At 40.9% G+C, this 12,923-nt stretch overlaps 2 protein-coding genes across 3 annotated transcripts; one reads left to right on the top strand and one right to left on the bottom strand.

Moving 5' to 3' along the window:
* The first annotated feature begins 858 nt into the window (after positions 1 to 858).
* pif1 (PIF1 5'-to-3' DNA helicase homolog (S. cerevisiae)) lies at positions 859 to 9,966 on the top strand. 2 transcript variants are annotated; one of them, XM_029280403.2, is made up of 13 exons: positions 859 to 954; positions 1,203 to 1,759; positions 1,853 to 1,976; positions 2,421 to 2,546; positions 3,019 to 3,172; positions 3,570 to 3,684; positions 5,116 to 5,222; positions 5,701 to 5,840; positions 6,496 to 6,602; positions 6,785 to 6,872; positions 7,418 to 7,563; positions 9,294 to 9,485; positions 9,609 to 9,966. In XM_029280403.2, exons 2-13 carry the CDS (start codon positions 1,217 to 1,219, stop codon positions 9,651 to 9,653), a joined length of 1,887 nt encoding a protein of 628 aa, XP_029136236.2. In that variant the 5' UTR covers positions 859 to 954; positions 1,203 to 1,216; the 3' UTR covers positions 9,654 to 9,966. The 2 variants fall into 2 exon arrangements, with proteins under 2 accessions (XP_029136236.2, XP_065809878.1); XM_065953806.1 differs by having other exon boundaries at positions 863 to 954; positions 1,206 to 1,759.
* Positions 9,967 to 10,341: 375 nt separating this feature from the next.
* On the bottom strand, positions 10,342 to 12,872 carry LOC109996295 (cytochrome b-c1 complex subunit 6, mitochondrial). Its single transcript, XM_020650356.3, has 4 exons — positions 12,716 to 12,872; positions 12,114 to 12,176; positions 10,867 to 11,028; positions 10,342 to 10,751 (listed from the first exon to the last, which is right to left on the bottom strand). Exons 1-4 carry the CDS (start codon positions 12,761 to 12,763, stop codon positions 10,719 to 10,721), a joined length of 306 nt encoding a protein of 101 aa, XP_020506012.1. The 5' UTR covers positions 12,764 to 12,872; the 3' UTR covers positions 10,342 to 10,718.
* Positions 12,873 to 12,923: the final 51 nt, after the last annotated feature.

Below are 12,923 nucleotides of genomic sequence, written 5' to 3' on the forward strand. Positions count from 1 at the left end.
GTATAGGTGCAGGGCAGTGCAAAAATAGCAAAACTGAGAAAGAAGATAGACTTTCTTCAATTGACGCAAAAAAAGGTTTTTATTGATCACTACGTTTCGAACAGAGGTCTTCTTCAGGTGATATTTTTTAAACACAGGAGGGGGCCACACCCATATACTATATACACATTTATACACCAATAGGATGAGAGGTACTAATGGTAAGTTGTGGTCACATATTCAAATTTTCACAAAAGTCCCAAAGTGAAACACATTTTTGTGATCACCGGATATATAGATAGATATAACCCCAGGAATACATACAAGATAAACATACATACTGTACATAGTAATACAGAATATGTTGTATAGAAAACATGGACCGCAACAAAGACACATTTGATGTGTGTTTTTGATATATCTTTGTTGCGGTCCATGTTTTCCATACAATGTTAGAAAATTTGTTGTGAAGGACAAGTAGGCCTACATGTCTAAAGAAAAACTATCTGTCCAACGTCATGTTATTTGTACACTTGTACACAAGTTAGAATCACAATTGACTAGAATTTTAAATTTTTTTTTTTTTTTTTTAAAGTAGAGTTTCACAGAAAGGGCGAACATGAATGATAGAGTTTGGTTGCGGGCAAAAGCGAAATGTAAAAAGTATAGAACGGAAATCTGGCTCGAAAATGTGTATTTAAATTGTACTTCACTTCCTGTTAGCCATGTGTAGTTCACAAAAATATGACGTCACCTGATTTGACGCCAGGGATTTGTCGGTTCTACTAGAGGGGCGTTTCTCCTTGTCTGCCATTGGACGCAAGGTTAAATCTCCCCCCGCATGATTGGCCAGGAGAGTCGCTACGCTATTGGCTCACTTCACGCTCTGACAATTTGAAAATCAGTGATCGTGTATCAGCTGCACTGAGAAGGAAAACAGACAAAGATTAGGACGTAATTTGTTCGAAATTAAAGGTAAAAGTTGACGTCATTTCATGTTGATTATACTTCGAACTTGCGGGTTTTAAAGTCGTTACAGACTTCAGGATATTTCCGCGACATCACGATGTTTAAGGCTTGATTGAATGAAGTCCAGCTGCGGAGCTTTGTTTCAATTCTAAAGCCGGTGTTGTCTTCCTTTTTATGCATTTTCGCCCTTCAGCTCTCTAACCAGGCCTTAATCAAAATACTGATCGCCGACAAATGTTTACAATTCTATTCAGCAGAAGTTGCCACAATGGAGGACGAAGCTCAGCTGCAGTGCTGTGTGACGATGGAGCAGCTGAACACCTCCGGTCAGGCCACCCGGAGGCAGGTCATGCGTAAGGCCTCAGTTATTTTAGGCCGGAATGAGTTCCAGGAGATCATCCTCCGGGTCCACGACGGGAAAGTCCCCCAGAGCTATCGTCTCCGAGAGTTCAAACTGTTCACAAAGTTTGTCAGAGAAGGGAAGTGCACGATCAAACTGCTCCCTGAAAATATCCAGGTGCTGATGTCGAACTGTCCACCGGACAAGCTTAACCTTTTCCTGAAAACCCTGAGCATCAAACATCAGGCCTGGATGGCCAGCAAGCCTCTGAGCGACAGAGAGAAGCTCAAAGCTGGTCTGCCTCGCAGCTTTGAGGCCATCAGCCCCCTGCAGCAGAAAGACATCCAGAAGGTCAACGAGCTGAGGAGTAAAGCAGCTCCTAAAGGCCTCACTGACTGTACCAATAAGACCAATGTGGGGAGGACTGGACAGCAGGTCAAAAGGTCGAGGTGTGACACTAACTTCAGCCCAGTGAGTTGAACACGCACTAAACAGCATGTACATCACATGCCTTCTTTCTTTGATTACAATTGTGTCTTACAGACTGTGTGTTGATTGTTTCAGGTCAAGTCCAACCCAAGTAAGAAGCCCATCCTTGCTCTGCCGACACGTAAGCTAAATAAGGAACAGGCGGCTGTCCTCAGTGCTGTACTGAGTGGAAAGAACGTTTTCTTCACTGGAAGCGCTGGTGGGTTTGTGACATAAATACATTCACATTTTAAGTCTGGAATAACCAGATGCCCTAAACAAGTTGCTCTTGCTTATCTTATTTTCTCCACACATTGTTTTACTGAAAATCCTTCCTACTTTTACTTGACATGTCAATATGAATCTAGTTAATTATATTTCTTGAAATACATTTATAATCGTACTTTAGCTGAACTTCAAAAACCTGTCGATTATTAGACCTGTCCGCTTTCCTTTGGTTTCTGTGTAAGGCACTTTGTGATGTGGATTTTGAGAAGTGCTCCATACATAAATATATCAATAATTGTGGTTGCTATCTTTTTCAACATTTTTTCGATCAATCCTTCTGACTTTCTTTTAATGTCAATGGTGATTTTTCCTCGGTTGATAAACAGAATATAGTTGCGGGTAGTTGTTTGTTCTAAGCTCTTGATGTGTTTTCTAGGCACAGGGAAGTCCTTCCTGCTGAAGAGGATCATGGGATCTCTACCTCCAAAGAGCACTTTTGCAACAGCCAGCACAGGAGTGGCTGCTTGTCACATCGGTGGAACAACTTTACACAACTTTGCTGGTCAGTTGTTACGGATATCTGAGGGGGAGGTACAGGGGATTTGAGACTTTAGCTCTCTAACAATGTCTATGTAAAGACTTATTTTTGACTCTTGGACATCATACCAGAGAAAGTCTCAAAATGTCTTTTTAGATTACAGAATGTTTTTATATCTACAGTGTGTCTGGAATTAATTGTTACACGAATGTTATCATTTGTGTCTCCTCTGACAATCTCTGTGTGTGTGTGTGTGTGTGTGTGTGTGTGTGTGTGTGTGTGTGTGTGTGTGTGTGTGTGTGTGTGTGTGTGTGTGTGTGTGTGTGTGTGTGTGTGTGTGTGTGTGTGTGTGTGTGTGTGTGTGTGTGTGTGTGTGTGTGTGTGTGTGTGTGTGTGTGTGTGTGTGTGTGTGTGTGTGTGTGTGTGTGTGTGTGTGTGTGTGTGTGTGTGTGTGTGTGTGTGTGTGTGTGTGTGTGTGTGTGTGTGTGCTCCTCAGGTATTGGCTCCGGCTCAGCCCCTCTGGAGCAGTGCATCGAGCTGGCTCAGAGGCCCGGCGTGCTGCAGCACTGGACCACGTGTCGACACCTCATCATCGATGAGATCTCCATGGTGGAGGCCCAGTTCTTCGACAAGCTTGAGTCAGTGGCCAGGTGAGATGAGAGCAAAACTTCAAATCAAACTAGAGCAACATTGAAAGTATTATGGCGTCCTCCCACCTTAATCCAAAAGTCTCAATCAGTGCATACTTTCCACTGGATGATGAGAATTTGATCTTTTCACAAATCATGAAATACATGTGATTTCTGTGGCCTACTTCAAGCTCTTGATGACTGAATAAAAGCTCTTCAGGCAGCTGGACACCATTTTATACCTCATGCTTTGATAGTGTTGGAAAGATATGACTGTTTGCCCAAACTTTACATTTAAAAAAAGCTCAACCATGACATCAAAACATAGTTTAGTTGATCCTTTAGTTGCAGTCATATAGCAGTTATTTGTTACTGTATTCATCTTTAATGGGACAGTCACATCACTGCCCTCTTTCAGGTCGGTGAGGAGGTCTACGCAGCCGTTTGGAGGCATCCAGCTGATCGTGTGTGGGGACTTCCTCCAGCTGCCTCCTGTGTCCAAGGGAAAGGAAAAGGCCAGTTTCTGCTTCCAGGTCAGACTGTTGTAAATCCTCTGACGCCACTGTTGGTCAATGCCATTGTGTCACTTAGTGCAGTCACACTGAAATATACCATTACATTTTACTACTCTGATTTATTCCAATACTGTGTGGCTAGCTTGCAACAATATGTAACTCTGACACGTATCGTTAAAAATTGGTACACAGTCCAAATTCAAAACATTGGAGAGGGAGAGAGCTCTTTCTGACTCCTCCCGAGAGACGATGCTCACGCGGGTTGCCATGTAGCAAACACGGAAGCTACAGTGTTTAGCCGCTCTCACCTCTCCAGTTTTTTTCAAAAGCATCTCCAATATTTCTCCTAGTTTTACTTTGTTTCTTGTCGTGAAGCTTCTTAGAAAAATTCAAAACCTTTTAAAGTCAGTGAGAATCAGTTATATCTGAACCAACACCAGTTGGTTTGCCGTGATAACTGGTCTCATATCTGGCTTAAAGAGGGTCGTCCAAAACAACCCAATGGGGGGCCTTAAAACTGCCTTCCGTCTCTGTTCAAAACAAATGCAGACTATTGCAGACCAGAATCTAAAGTTAGAAGGAGGACACACCAGCTGCTGTGTTGTTGTCAGAGAAGCCAGCACTATAACAGAGCATGTTTGCTGATCATATAGTAAGGTCATTATGATTCATTTCAGTAGATATTTGACATATGGCTCCTTTAACTGGTGTCGTGGATTTTTCTGTATTAAACAAAAGATCTCAACTCAAACCGGTTTTTGCCTTTGTATTTTATTATTAGAATAACATGTTTTCTTTTTGCAAAAAGGAGGAAAGTTATACCGAGTGCATAGCAGAATCCCGCTCGGGAGCGGTTACATCAATCTATACCAGACATCGCAAAGCGGGCACTCTCATTGGTTGACACCTGTTGATGAGTTTTAATCTGCCTAGAGACTAGTCTCATGGCCGTTATGTTCGTGCGTTGTTTGTGTACGTGTTACTTTTGATTTTTCCACTGTGCAAGCAGAAATTCTTGAAATTCGTAATTCATTATTGCTTCAGGAAATTTGTGTTAAATGCATAAGCAAGAACATAGATTTTTCTATTACACTGGTATTATTTGAGCTTTAGTTTGTACTGGGGTATTCCAATGTGTGGGGTACTCCCATTATGCAAAAGCTTGTGTGAGTGGGGTGAATCATCAATCAGTCAATCAATCGTTATTTGTATAGCGTCAAAGTGTTATCTCGAGCGGTTTACAAAATAGCAAATGGGATAATATGCAGGCAGGATTTCTATTCCTCGTGTTCCTGTCCACACGTCCTTGCCCCTAAGGTAGGGTCAGAGCAGGCTGTGCATGAATGAGGACGGCGATGGCTGTGGGGACAACAGAGTGATGGTGGGGGGCGGTGGTTGAGGGACGATACGATCATCCACATGTACTCATCATGGTGCTCTGTGCTTCAGGCCAGGAGCTGGCGGAAGGTCATGCAGCTCAACATGGAGCTCACAGAGGTGCGGAGGCAAACGGACCAGTCCTTCATCTCCCTCCTGCAGGCAGTGAGGGTGGGCAGGTAAAATGATCGACACTGTCTAACAAACACATTTACTGCAGAAATGTATTTTTGTTCTGCTTGTACATTCCCATTTCACACACTTTTTCCAAGATTCATTTTTGGACTTTTTATGCCTTTTATTGTAGAGACAGGACAGTGGATAGTGTCAGAAATGGTGAGGAATGAAATGCAGAAGAGGTACCACAGGTTTGGACTTGAGCCAGGGCCGCCCGCTTTCAGGGCTACAGCCTCTGAGTTTGTACATGTGGGGTGCAACCTAACCACTAAGTCACCAGGGCCCCTCCACACACACTTTTTTTTAAACGTTCTACCAGAAGAACAGCTCATTGCGCTGTCTACACTGTGTACCATGAATGCTTTGAAAGCTGTAGAGACCTTTCAGAAACAGCAGCACATACTTAGTTGTACAGAACATTTTGCTCTGCAGCAGAAATAAGTTTTTCAATTCATTTCTGTCTTGATAAAAACCACTCAGGGTGACAGAGGAAGTAACTGCTAAGCTGCTGGAGAGCGCCTACCATCACATTGAGAGAGACGGCATCCTGGCCACCAGGCTGTGCACACACAAGGACGATGTGGAGCTCACAAACGAGAACAAACTCCAACAGCTGCCAGGTCTGAAACCTCAATTCTCCACTTTGAGCCTACAGCTTTTCAGGCTGAATTATGTCTGGCAACAGGCTGGCATGAGGAACTTTGGGGAGTCTGTTTGATTCCTGGAAGTTTTAGTGTTGTTTGTTTTTTGTTTTTTTTAACCATTTTCATGTTTGAAGTTGTTAACCTGGATACTCGAAATGTATAAAATTATGTTCAAAAGAAACAAAGTATTACAAAATCCGATTGGGAAAAAAAACCTCCTGTTTGTGATGTTCAAAACTTTTGAGTAAGATTTTGATAACTTAGATTGTTTTTTAAATCTGAAACTTTGAGTTGGTGTGAATTTTGCTGCCCCCTGTAGATCAAGTAGGTGGTATTTAGTCCCATTTTGACCACTGGTAATCTGGATTTTGTAATCACTATCTGTATTTTAATATGATTGATCAAGTCCATTTGCTCATACATAAATGAAAAAACAGAACAAAATTCTAATGCATTACCTGATCCTGTATCGCAAAAAGGTGCATTCAATCCAGAATTTTGATCCAGGTTAAACATTTTGAGGAATTTGGGTTTCATGTCTCTACACTTTTCCTGCCCCTGTCACTTGCTGTATATGAAACCCACCTCATGCTTAGTCTCTTTTTTTAAATGAAGCGTCCCTCTCCCGCAGGCTCTGTGCGTGTGTTTGAGGCCTTGGACAGTGACCCTGCTCTTGTGAAGACCATAGATGCTCACACTCCTGTTAACAGGGTTATCCAACTCAAAATAGGAGCTCAGGTAGGCCTGTGTGTGTGTGTTTGTTTGTTTTGTGTGCGTGTGTGTGTGTGTCTCCCAAAGCCCTCTCAACCTGCTCCCCACTTTTGCATGTGACATTACACTTTTGATACTGTGTGTTTCAAGATTTACAGATTGCGTGAAAACCAGCTTTGACATCTGAAACGATGCGTGTTCTTTTGAAGGTTATGCTGACAAAAAACCTGGACGTCACTCGAGGTCTGGTGAACGGTGCGCGAGGGGTCGTGGTTGCATTTGAGTCTGGAAAACATGGTCCGTATACTAACCTTATGTCAAAATATTTGTCCAGAAAAGAAAATCTAGACATTTATTTATAAATGTATCCAAAATGGCAAGAGTTTAGGGATTAGAGGATTAATGACAAGTGAAAACAAGAGTTCAAGTGACAATTGTTGTTTCTTTTCATCAGGTTTGGATTGAAGAAGGTACTCAACATACAAAATAAAAACTTGTCTTTAATAAAAAAATAACTATTTAGGCTGATTTAAGTGTGTAACTAAGTAGCTAGCGCTAACATAAATGTATCCACTCCAAAGTCATGACCAAACACCACCAGCCAATCACAGCCATCAGTCTAAATGTGAATACCTCTTCAATAACTACAATGTAAAGTTCCTTTTGCACAGTAGTCACTTTTAGTTTAAAAACATATCTACAACATATTGAATTGAAGAAGAATTGTAAGTTGTTTTGTGTTTAAATGTGAGAAACGAGGTTGAGAATAATCTTTTGATGGTCTTTCCTGTTAGTTTTTTTTTTTTTTTCCTTGTGTGTTGACTCATTCCTCGTTTCTTCAGGACTCCCACGGGTGCGTTTCGTCTGTGGTGTCACAGAGGTGCTGAAGCCTGAGCGCTGGGTGTTTAAGTCGGGCGGTGGGATCCACCTGAGTCGACAGCAGCTGCCCCTCAAACTGGCCTGGGCCATCTCCATCCACAAGAGCCAGGTTAGCACAGCCTCGCTCACAGCCACACAGAGTTCTGCTAATCAACGGAAAAAAAGAAGATAAAAATGCTCCGTCTGATGATTTAATGTTTCTGTCTGGTCTGTTCTGTGTTGCCATGGGACTTAAGTTAGCTGTCTGAGAGTCTCTTTAATGAATGACTCACTTTATTAATAGACTTTTTCATTTAATCATAATTTGCCTTTTAATAGTTTTTCTTTAACGGAGCATTTGTGGATACCTCCGGGGAGCTAGATATTGGAGATGTGTGGATCGTTGTCTCTGATTTGGCCTTGAAGTTCAGTCATTGTCCACATTCTTGCTTCTTATCCAAGTGTATCCAGCGTGTCTCAGTAATAACATACTGTCTTCATATTAAGAACACTTCCTTTTTTTCCTTTGCTGTTTCTCGCATGAAAAAATGTTGTAGGAAAAATCTCCCAGCACACACGAGGGGAACTAAAACTTCCAAACAGCAGGCCTATCTGCTTCTATTAGGCATTGTAATAAAATCATCCATGTCTTGATTTGTCTGTGTCACCAGCAGGCCAGGCTTAACGCTGGTCCTGTGAAATATATCAATACCTACAGGACAGATCAGCAGAGAAGTTTGGTACCTACAGTCATGGTCCCCAGATGAAGTCTAATCACTCAAATCATTATGATTCATCCAGTAGAGCATTTGTGATTGAGAATGAAAAGGTTGACAGCTAATGTGCAGATTAGCTAAATATTTAGTGCAGACCTGCCTGTTGTTAAAGCTAGGGTTGGGTTAGCTGGGTTGCTTTAGTTTCTGATCAAACATCTGCAAAACTCCACTGTGCCCTTCAGGTTCTGTTTGATTTGTTTGACTGGCAAATTTTATGCTATGTACAGGATTGTAAATAATCCCATGTAACTGATCCTTGTCCACATGTCTGTTTAGGATTGCAGAGTTTACAATGGAAGGGCTTCAAAAAGTCTGCGCTGAATATACAACATCAAACTATTCTAAATCACAGTCAACAACAGCCTTTTGATAGGTTGACACATTTTACACACAAAACACTTAATGAGTTTAACTGAACGAGAATCCAACATGTGGAAGCACATTGGCAGAATCGTAAGGTGTTAAGGGATTTTGAGTGACAGTAAAGAGATGTTTTTCTTCAACGTCCCCCAGAGGAATTAAATGGAGAGCCAGGTCTCATTTTAGAACACTGCAATACTGTTAGTAAGACTGATGGCATCTACGTTTAAGGCCTGGGTGTCACCGCATACCAACGAATGTTCTTGAGGCGTGCTGATGGTCTGTTGGGGTTACCAAGACGTGACCATGAATCCAGTCGACCAGGGACACCCTCTCTCCACGTCCTGTAATCTGTCTGTGTGCGATCAAATGACTGCCTTCACCGATGGCTCAGCTCTCCTCCCACAGCAGATTGTGTATCAGCAAACTCTGAAATTGCTCTGAGAGAAAAAGTGGCCTCTGGGTAATTGAGTTCACTAGTCAGAACAACCGGGTGTGTCACTGGTGTTTGACCCCCAGCAGAGAAGCTAAAGCAGGTATCTGTGACCACACAGCGAGAACGTGGGAACATAATACAACATTGAATTGGAGAATGATCAGGTGGAAATAATGTTCATGTGGCATTGGGATAATTACCGGTAAATAACTGGGTCAATACCAATCAATGGTGATGACCCATAGACATGTGGGTTGTGTAACTGCTTTTGTCTTTCATTCCTGTTAGGGGATGACTCTGGACTGTGTGGAGATCTCTCTGGCTCGTGTCTTTGAGAGCGGGCAGGCATACGTGGCATTATCTAGGGCTCGGAGCCTGGAGGGTCTGAGGGTCATGGACTTTGACCCCCATGTGGTCAGAGCAAATCCAGATGTTCTCATCTTCTACAAGAGACTGAGGAAGGAGAGGCTGCTCATGCAGGTGAGGATAGAGCTCTTCCTCACGTCTTCATCAAAATCTCAGGATAATGAAGAATCAGTCAGTGCTGTAGATGTTCCTTTAAAAAAAAAAAACCTAAAATGTCTTCATCTGTGTTCTCTCCAGGCCTCCATGGATGATTTTCTTGGCAACAGGGAAAACTCTTGGTGATGCGATGAATTCATCATCATCTCCTGTAACATTATGCACCGTGTGCGTGACTTATCTTCACATTATCAACCCTTCTCATAGCACTCTGGACATTTAGGTTTTCTGAAACGTCTGCAAACGCACATCTGAACACTTTTACCTCACAGGTTCCTCGAAGTTGTAGCAAAACTCACAGTGCCACCCGGTGGTTAATACTGTAATTTTTTTAATACTTTTTTTTTTTTTTTTAAAGGCTGTTTTATGAAGAACTTTGATTTTTAATTTATTATCATGATTTTGGCATGTATGCAAATAAAGCTTTAGTCATCTTATATCTATTGGTGGCACATTGTCCTGTCAAACCACCACACACACACGTTTAGAATTCTGCTTCATATAAAATGTAAAGTATTTCTTTGAGATGATTTGGGCGGTGAAGTTCTCTAGTACAAAGTGTTACAATACCACCAAATATAGTCTATCATCTCTCCTATTAGTCACTATTTTCATCCATAATTTTTAGTCCCACCGTCATTTACAAAATACACTTAATTTTTGCAGTATTTTGTCTGCATAACCCACTAAAACCTGGTCAGACATTTCCCTCTATCAGGGACAGCTTACAGAGCTCCAAGTATACAGCGAGGCAAAAACTTCTAATTGTCCCAAAGAAGAATCCAAGTAATTTTAATAATGCAACTCAGACAAATTGTAAACCAAGAGAAACCCTTTATTTTCTGGTGAGTATTGTGACTCCATGATTTAACCTGAGAGATTCTGATAACAGAGCAGCATAATTGTGTTTGCATTGAATGGACTACAGTGAGGAGTTGCCTAATGAAGTTTCCTTTCCTTAATCAACCTTCAACAACTTGGATGCACCCATTATCTTAACAAGCAGCATATTTAACATACTGCCTCTGACTACACACAGAAATAGTGAAATTATCGAGTTTTTAGTCCAAGAAACCAGGGAAATAATTTACATCAATACACAGGAGGACAACAACAGAATCGCTCAGATAATTTTACAGTTTAGCAGTTAGAGATTCTACAGCTGAAGAAGATGGGAACTGGGAGAGCTGGTCATTTCACGTTGTGGAAAAGCTTGTGTGCTACCTGTAATGATAAAAGAGGACACAGTTAGCGTCTTCAACGATGGATAATCAAGACACATGCAGCCTAACTTCTCATGAAAAAGAATGCACATTGTATTTTTCTCTGTCTCACTTACACAATGGTCCCTTGCATGCAAGAAGTCAAAGAGTTCTTCTGTGCAGTCCTCGACAGTGCTGGACCTGGAGCTGACTCTGGCCTCGCAGGTCTCCAGGCGCTCCTTTGTGTGCACACAGTGTTCAGTCTGCTCACACTTGGTTCTTATTGTTTCTAAAGGATCCTGAGAGGGGCGAAGGAGATGTGTGCTGTATCAAAGGACATTTTATAAAACCACAGACGCATGCTTTTGAAGTCTCTGCAGTCAATTTAACCATCAGCAGTTCAACTGGTGAAATAACTGCGAATATGCACTTATTTTAAACACTGAAACTGCTCTGTAGCAACACCATTCTTTGTCTCCACATAGGCTTAATCTCTTAAAAAGCACAATTCTGAAACGTGTAGGTAGGCTATGTGCACAGAAGTATAAATAATGTATTGACACTAATTTAGAATAAAACCAGAGTATGAAAAAAGAAGAAGCAATAGCAATCTCACAAACTCAATACCAAATATGCAAATTAACCATTTCAAAACATTCTTTATGATTACATTTGATTATAATCACTGATGCTTTAATGTCACAGCTGGTGAAAAACAGCTTGGTAGCTGATGAAGGGTCTTAATTTATTTTTTGCACATAAGGGAAAAAAAAGCATTAAAGAACAACAACATTAAATAACAAGCAGTACACTATGATCAGGAAGTAAATAAAACAACATAACTACAGAAATAAATGTAGTCCTACTGAAGATCCAGGGAGAGTCAAAGTCTTGCTCATCTTATCTAAGATAATACATTGCCTGGTATTGGTCTGTACTGTATTTTGTAATACATCATTTAAATCTACAGAGTAAGTAAAGTTATCAAATAAGTAGAATTATAAATGGCATTAACAGGGGGACAGGTAATCAACTGACACCTAGAATTGTATTAATGTCAACGTACTGTTATTCTTTCCAGCACTGAATAAAACAAAACTACTGTACTATATGAATGCAGAAAATGTGATATTCCATACAGTTTTTTTTTAAAGAGGTTATTCAACGTCATCGCTTAACTTTAACTTACACTCAAGTCTTTAAACTATTATTTCCATCAAAAGACATTTTTAAATACTGAATGTGTACTGTTTCAGGGTCATCATACTTCTCCATACTCTGCTTTTTTTGTGTTACCTCTAAGTCGAGTGTGTTTGTCATGGCAGGTGAATTCCCTGTTCATGCTTAAAAAGGACAATCATTACATTTAAGCGGTCACACTCACCACCATGTCTTCTTCTTCCTCCTCTTCCTCCTCCTCTTCCTCCTCAGCAGGAGCATCTTCTTCCTGTTCAGAGACATAAATATAGCAGGTTTGTATATAAGCTGCATTTCAAACTAACTTGTGCTCTTAAACAGCCTGAAAGTCTGAAAGCTCAATTAGAGTCCAAACAGTACTTCAGAGATCTTAGGTTATCTTTATTTCACTGCAGTGTCTGTATTACTAAATCCTTATGACATCATAGATCACATAAAACAAGTGAATATAAATAAATTACAAATTATATAATTAAAGACTTTACAGTCTATGGTGAATACACAGTTGACATGTGTTACAAATAATATGTACCGTGCAGGAACAGGTATCAGAGAAAGACAGCCATAGAAATTCAAAGTCATGTCATATAACTTCACAATTTTAACGACCAGGGCACATTTAAAGTACGATACATTTTTAAAAAAAAAAACTGTTTAAAAGGAGCTCAGAATAAAGTATATTGTGTAACATCACTCGCGTCAAACTGGCCGGCAAAGTCAGACTGTGCTGCTTAGATAACACAACACAACAAGCGACGAGCAATAAACATGTCAGTCATCTTTTAATACCTCGTCTTCAGGGTCGCCGTATGTGAGCATCTTCATCTCGAAAACCATGATTTCAGCTTTTAATTCACCCACAAATGTCTGCCGTAGACTGTCGTCCTCGCTCGACGGCTACGCTGGTCGTTAAGGACGTGAGGTCGGTCACACGAAGGAAACGACCAGAAGAATCACCGGATAAAGCCTTCTATTGGTTGGATGGATTTTTGAAGTA

Source organism: Labrus bergylta, chromosome 4 (assembly GCF_963930695.1).
Source record: "Labrus bergylta chromosome 4, fLabBer1.1, whole genome shotgun sequence".
NCBI lineage: Eukaryota > Metazoa > Chordata > Actinopteri > Labriformes > Labridae > Labrus > Labrus bergylta.